The 7,443-nt window shown below is 40.0% G+C and overlaps 1 protein-coding gene across 1 annotated transcript in view; it reads left to right on the forward strand.

Moving 5' to 3' along the window:
- Positions 1–313: 313 nt before the first annotated feature.
- Positions 314–7,443, forward strand: part of LOC140238465 (echinoidin-like) — a 28,779-nt gene continuing 21,649 nt past the window's right edge. Inside the window, exon 1 of the mRNA XM_072318367.1 lies at positions 314–450. Within this exon, the coding sequence (XP_072174468.1) occupies positions 314–450 (137 nt within the window). The remainder of the gene's footprint in view (positions 451–7,443) is intronic.

The following is a 7,443-nucleotide window of genomic DNA, read 5'->3' on the forward strand; positions in this document are numbered from 1 at the left end:
AGTCGAAAGTTTTCTACGTCGAATGACGTACGCGCAACATCTTTCTTGTTCTGCGCTGTCCCCTTTCTTACTCTGCGTAGCGCGCTTTGTCACATCTCAGGGTCAGGTGCCAACAAAGTTGTTACTCAACGAAAAACTCGCGCTGCGTGCAGACGACCTACAGACGAGAATCGGAGGCTGCACCCTCTTCTGCGACTGGCGGAGCACACGCCGCAGAAACTAATTCTTCTTAAATTATATCGTCCGCCTTATCGAAGCGGATTTCGTTCTTTCATACATGTCAACGGACGTGCCTCCCCAAAGACGTATTAAAATGGGATCGCTTGTTACCTTTGTCGTCCTGTTCTCCGCCGTGGCCCTGCACTCAACGCAAGTTGCGGGACAGTTTTATATCGGAACACAATGCTGCTGCCCAACTTTCTGGACTGGTTACGGGAACTACTGCTACAGGTATTTTACCATCATCTTTTAATGTCCCCATCACTACGACCAGCAAAAGCACTTTAGTCAGTATTGCTTTGTCAGACTAAACGTTGATGACGTGTAAACACTAGCTTTCTTGTTCTTTCTTTTGTTCAACCGATATACTGCTTCCTCCGCTCTCGAACAGTGTACGTGATACGTGAATACAGTAATTGATCGCCACTTTGTGTTCGTGTCTTTATTTCGAAGCTACACCGAGTACTGTTTTCACCATGGTTGACGAAAAACAAACAAACAAACAAACAATCAAATACGGCAAATTTCATCTTATGATAAACATCATCAGCCTATTAATCTGCTCCATTTCGTACATTGTACATAATGTCTCCGTCACAATCCATTAGAAATATATAACGTTCAATCCTGTAACTATTTCTTTTTTTTTTCTTCATCAAATTTAAATGAAATTGAGATGATAATACCATTACGTGTTGTAGGGTACATTTTAACGCATGTGATGCTTGGGGATTGACACTCGATATTTCTAATCTCTTCATTAATGCCGCCGAAGATTGATATATTATAGTAAGTGACGCCAAAGTGATTTCGTCACGTCTGTATGAAAGACTTGCATATAAATCCCAGCGAAATAGAAACAACCTGGCAGGGACGACTACCTGATTCTGTATACCTTTCCCAATTACTTCCCCAAACTTACACCCGTTCATGAAATTAAAGATTCGACCTAAGTCAGTTGATCTGTAAGCTATATTTCGTTTCGTTTGAACTGTAGCTGAATGACCAAATTCTCAAAGCTACATGGGAGAGCTCAATAAGTGATAAATTGTGTCCGAGAACTTTGTCATTTCAGTTTCGACCTGTGTCAGCCCATTCATATCATAGCACAAAATTGACTAAAGCAATAATTTAGCAGTAAAAGAGGAAATAAATACCATAAAAATCTACTGTACCAAAAAAAAAAAAAAGTATTTAGCGCCAGCAGAGAACAAAGAGGGATTCTTTTTACAGCAATGTTCAGTCTGATTTTACGCGATAATGCGGTCCCATTTTCTTGGCGCGGCATATCAGCGGAAGTTCTCTATAATTCCTGTTCGTGTTTCTCTATTATGTCCTCACTGTGTATTGTTAATGTTCCTCTCCTTATAGCCGATTAGAATCTTGGCTCGAGCGACTGATCAGCACTGCGCATAGTGCCATTGATCCGGCAGACATGTTGCCTTATAGAGTTTGAGTCTCACAATTGAATCTCAGTTTTGTACAGGATTTGCACAATGACACAACGAACGTGTCAGTGGCGGATCCAGATTTGGGGGGGGGGGGGGGGAGCCACCGGTCGCGCGCTCCCTCTTTATTTTTTGTTAAAACAGAATAGATAAAACGAAAAAAGGGGGCGCGTGCACCTCCCCCCCCCCCCTCTTTAATTTTGTAAAGGCGCCTCCCCTTTACGGAATTCCTGGATCCGCCCCTGCATATGCGAATAAGTTATTCAATATTTTGAAAGGCATTTTCTCTGGGAAGGGAAGCGAGAGATAGATACATTGTACCGAAGGGGGAGGGGGCTGACGTTATACAGGAAGTTTATAACTATTATTTCCCAGTTAGGAACCCCCTTCTTGACCTGGCAAGCTTATATGCCTTCGAGGGCAAGGCTTCCAATTTAGGCGGAGCGCCAAAGTCATGTTTGGAGTACTGTCAATCATTTAATGAAAATGTACGCTACTTAGAACAATCCCATTACCCCCCCCCCCCCTTTTTTTTTACGCTTCGAAGAAACAAGGGCACAGGTAGCCCACGCAAGTATATTTTGTTATGATGTTGAATTCAGAGTCAGGGCTATCCGCAGCAACTTTATGGAGATATTTTGATCTCCGTGATTCATCTTTTTTCCCTTCTACTACTTTTTGAAAAGTGTTTTCACTTATTCCGGGACTAGATTGAATATTGCCAACAACGTCATAACCCTTGAGACATACATGGATAACAGACATGCATCATTACATGCGTACACGCACAATATGGAACAAACTTGAACAAACAAACAAGGACACTAGGAGACACTCTTATGAAGTAATCACAATACCATGAATGAATTAATAAACGAATGAATGAATGAATGAATGAATGAGTGAATGAATGAATGAATGAATGAGTGAATGAATGAATGAGTGAGTAAGTGAATGAATGAATGAATGAATAGGTATATCAACATAAATTGTATGTATAGTTTATTATACTTCATGATACACAGCCTTTATTATGTATCTTCTAGAAATTTATTGTATAATGTAGGCCTATGCATTATACAAAGAACTCTCAACTGAACTGAGTTGAAGTAAGACAAAAATCTCGAAATGAATAAGTGAAAATGCATAAATCCAAATAAATAGATTGTTGTGTATAAACAGGACTCGATAGTGATGACCCAGTGGCTTGGGCCATTAAAAAGTGGTGTCGTGCCACCAAATTTATCTTTTTGCCGGGGGGGGGGGGTGTTTCTCAAAGCTGTTCTTAAAGTTACGAACGACTTGTGATCACTTTTGATGTGCTATACTTATCAGAATTTGAATAATTCAGCACAAGAACTGCTTTATGAAACACCCCCGGATCTGGCGACTAAGGCCATCAGTCAAAAATGTTACTGTCGAACTTGGTGTATAACTATATATATGTGTTATATATATATATATATATATATATATATATATATATATATATATATATATATGTATTATGATATCATACAATGTGCCATATCATTTCACGTCATAGAATCACATGTAAATAATTGTTACACACATTACTTGCATTCTTCTATCGTAGAGGCACATATTACCACCACCCTGTGAATTGGTGTGTACACTCATCGAAGGAAAGCGCAGATCTGGGCCTCTTGTGGCGGACGAAGCTATCAGCAGACTCACTGATGACAAATATTGTTTTTACTAGTCTCGTTGAGGCCAAACTGTCAAGGATGGCCCAGAAAAAAAAAAAACCCGAAGTCCTGTCTTTCATTAATATTAACTTTGTCTGTAAGACGTGCGGCTGCTTATGAACACATAATATAATCATCCGCCCAAAAAAAAAAAAAAAGGGGGGAGGGGCCTTGACCTTCACTGCACCTTTAAACTCCTAATCCACTCTGGCGTATCAATAACATATGCCTTACTGTGACGTAAAAAAAGCCCGGATTTAACCCATTTCCATCGCGTCCTCGGCCTGGACTTCATCTTCACTTGGCTGTCGCAAAATAAAGTTATGACTTTCGAAAGTGGATCTTTTTTTTTTCGAAACCCCAGACCACGATGAAGGCACTGAGGAATATTCCGTGTGAACCAAGGACAGTCATGATAAGAACAATGTTACAGTATTAATTATTATCAGGGTTGGTGAGATGAGTTGAACTGCCTTTTCACAAGTTTCTTACGTTGACGTGTGTAAAGCATCCATATACCATGGAGCTACATAGCTCCATGCATACATGTATTAATGAGTGTACACATTCTGATTAGCACAAACTGGAAAGTGCGTAACGCGGAACTATATGCACGGGACTATTAGATGCATGTTGCCCTGCCACGCCTTTTATTTGCGGTTGGGACAGATAGCCGGGGTAGGCCTCGTAACGTAGTTGCCGTCACGTTTCTCGAAGTTCCAGCGCCGAGCCTCGAGCGATGATTCGTCACCATGTCATCATGACTTCTGTCAAGAACCGTCTGTTGTATCATTTATCCCCCTTAAACCACCCCTCGCTCCCCCTGAATCAATATAACAACAGCGACCACAACAACTGGCCTGATCAGATCAAACAATAAAGCGCAGTGATAAGGGCCACTACTGAACAAGACTATACTTGGTTCGAGATATATCTCGGAATCGCTTTATTCTCTACTCCACGCTCAAGAATACTTTGAAAAATGAAATGAAATCAAACAAACAAAGGAAAGGGAGAAAAGTTTCATGACAAGTAAAATAGGACTAAAGAGAAGAGATTCATGGAAATTTTAAAGTACATGTGCTACAATACATGTACAACTTTCACCCCATAACACTGATAATAATATTGTTCCCAATGCTTTACGACAATAACAGCGATAGACTGTTCGAGAAAACGTGTGAAACTGATGAATTCCTAACTTCAGTATTTTTCATTGTTTGCATTTAGCTTGTTTTTCGAGGTCAATTGAATTGACAGTAGATTATCACATTTCGATGGAACTAAATGCGTCGTGTGCCCGGTCGGGAGAAAGACGCGAACGCTAGCGAGGCCCATGAATGTAAAATGCGCTTCGCGTCTTCGGAATTTCTCCCAGGCATGGATTCCTTGAATCGCGTGCGTTCGCGTCGTTCTCCCGGTGCCCGGGCACAAGACGAATTATGGTTCTATCGATTGATGCTAACAAAAACATGCAGTTTCAAATGTTGTGACTAGACTATTGTTGTCGAGAATCGATAACGCTACTGTATCACACTCTTCAGTGGTGAAATGCATTAAAAAATATATTGTTGACTGGACACTGCAGGGAAGTGAAATTTGCTGTCATCTTTGATGATGTCATCGATTTGTCGTGGTGAGCACCGAAGTTACTAATCTGCCTTTCTCTGGGTCATTGAATTATGACACTTCTAGAACGGTTTTTGACATGAGAGCTTAAGGTATCCGCTGAAGGAATGACGTCATTCAGTGACTCCGCCCCAGAAGACTATAATCGGAGGCGTTTATATTTTGGACTTGGTCCATCCGAACCAATCCATATATCCCCAATATATTCTTAACACGATGTTTAAAAGATGAAAAGAACAACAACACAAAAGGGTAGATTTTTATTATAATTGACCCAGGTAAGCTACATGATGTGTGCATGCGCTGAGTAGATTTTTGGCAAATTTTGTCATGTTCAAAGATCACTTAAATTTGCCTTTAAATGCTATTTTCAAGCCATTGTTCAATGATGATATAATTCCATAGGAAAAACAAAAATAAGTTGTCTACGTGATATAGCAGGTGGACAAGTCGTACAAGGGCCGAGGTCAGAATAATGTCTCAAAAAGTTAGAATGCCAAAATCATTTTTATGTCGATTCAAATGAGAAACGAATTGAATAAGTTTTGTTTTTTGGGTTTTTTTTTTCCTGTCTTGGGAACAGGTGAAGCTGAAATAAAAGAATATTTCTCGATCAGGCAGAAACTAGGAAGAGAAAAAGACAATGGGTGTATGGTACGCGGTATGTGCGCAGAGTAATTTGTCAAATCCCACTTCGATCTCCCTGGCTGATGTTTCCAACATGGACAATTCTTTTATCCCCAGTTGCAAATGTTGGCCTCACGCTCTTACTTTGCTTAATCACCGACTACAAGAAGAATCGAGCCTGTTGCTTTTTTTTTTTTTTTTGGGGGGGGGGGGGGGGAGAAACTTACATTGTGTTTCCAAGGCAAGTTAAGGATAGTTTAAGCAGCCGCGTCTCATGACAAGGTCTTATGATTGATTCAAGGCAGGCAAGCTAAACGCGCCTCTTATACTCTCAAGACACAGTGGCTGCCGCAAAATCGGGATCGCTTTATTGTGATGTGGAGGCATCTCACGTAATTTGAGGCGGGACAAGTTGAATTGCGTTTTCTTGATTTCCTTGTCTCCGCGCCAATCCTAGGGCAGAAAATTGCCATCATTTTGCCTGAGAGTGTGTCGTGGATGGATTAGTTTTATGTTTTTTTCCCCCCTCAAAGTTGAAAAAAAAAAGTTGGCGATTGAATAGTTTAGCAAATTTCGTTGCCTCTTGAGTTTCTGATAATCATGGACAATTGTTCTCGTTTACATTTACTTGCATTTGAAAAAAAAAGTTATCTTCCACTACCCCCTTAAGGTTAACTTACAATGCACGATTGTATTTTGTAAGATTGTTTATGATGGACGATGAACATGTCGAATTGGCATCGTGCGTGAAACAAACAGATGCTAGATCCTGCGAATGTAGGGGTGACTGTACTAGTCCATGAGCATCTTGTGTCCAGATATTTTGCTGAATTGAGCAGCGTCGTGACAAACTATGCACTGTTCATGTTGGCATTCTTACTAGTAATACAAGATTTCTACCAGAGCCTGAATTAGTGGTATTCAGTGGTCTATAATTGGTCGAAAAATTACTGTTTATGCAAAAACGCAAACAAGAAAAGGAATGAAGAATGACGGTTATATCAAATACATGTGTATATCTATTATGTAGCATCATTTGCTCTTTTTTTTTTGGGGGGGGGGGGGTAAAAAAATACGAAGAAATACAGATATTAGTAAAGAATGCATGGAAATACCCTGAAAGTTTGAAACATGCTAGCACACGTGAAGAATAATTTAACTGGAACAAATTAGCGACGCGTGGTTTGCCGAGTATTTTTATAGAAACGTCACGTGTGTGTTAAGAACCGATGAGGTTGGTAGGTTTTACTTATCTCTCGATCCACATTGCTGCATTTGGAAGAGAAGTGAACCTCCTATCACACACACACACACACACACACACACACACACACACACATACACACATGAAAATAATGTATGTATGTGTACTTGCCTGCATGGAGAAAAAAGAAAAAAGTTTGAAAGAAAAAAAAAACTAGAAGTCATTGCTGATAATCCAGTGGGATTAAGAGAGCGAGATTTTGTCCCGCGATTGTAGGATTAATGTCTTTGAATCATCGCCGGTGTAAGTCGAGGGGCGGATCGCGGCTGTTCGGGGACGACTAAATGGTAGTTTGCGACGTGACGATAACTTATGACGAAGAGTTAAAGAAAGAAAAAATGAAAAGAAAAATTTCTGCCAAATGAAAGATTTTGGAGATTTTGTTGGTGACGGGAGGTTGAGATGGATTGTCGATTGAGTTTAGATTAGTAGACTTATCATTAAATTCAAAAGAGAAGTTGCCAATTGTACTTTCCAAAGAAGATTTTTTTTTCTCTCTCTCTCTTTTTTTCTGTATTCTGTATGATTGTGTCAGAATACTGATGAA

Source organism: Diadema setosum, chromosome 15 (assembly GCF_964275005.1).
Source record: "Diadema setosum chromosome 15, eeDiaSeto1, whole genome shotgun sequence".
NCBI classification, from domain to species: domain Eukaryota; kingdom Metazoa; phylum Echinodermata; class Echinoidea; order Diadematoida; family Diadematidae; genus Diadema; species Diadema setosum.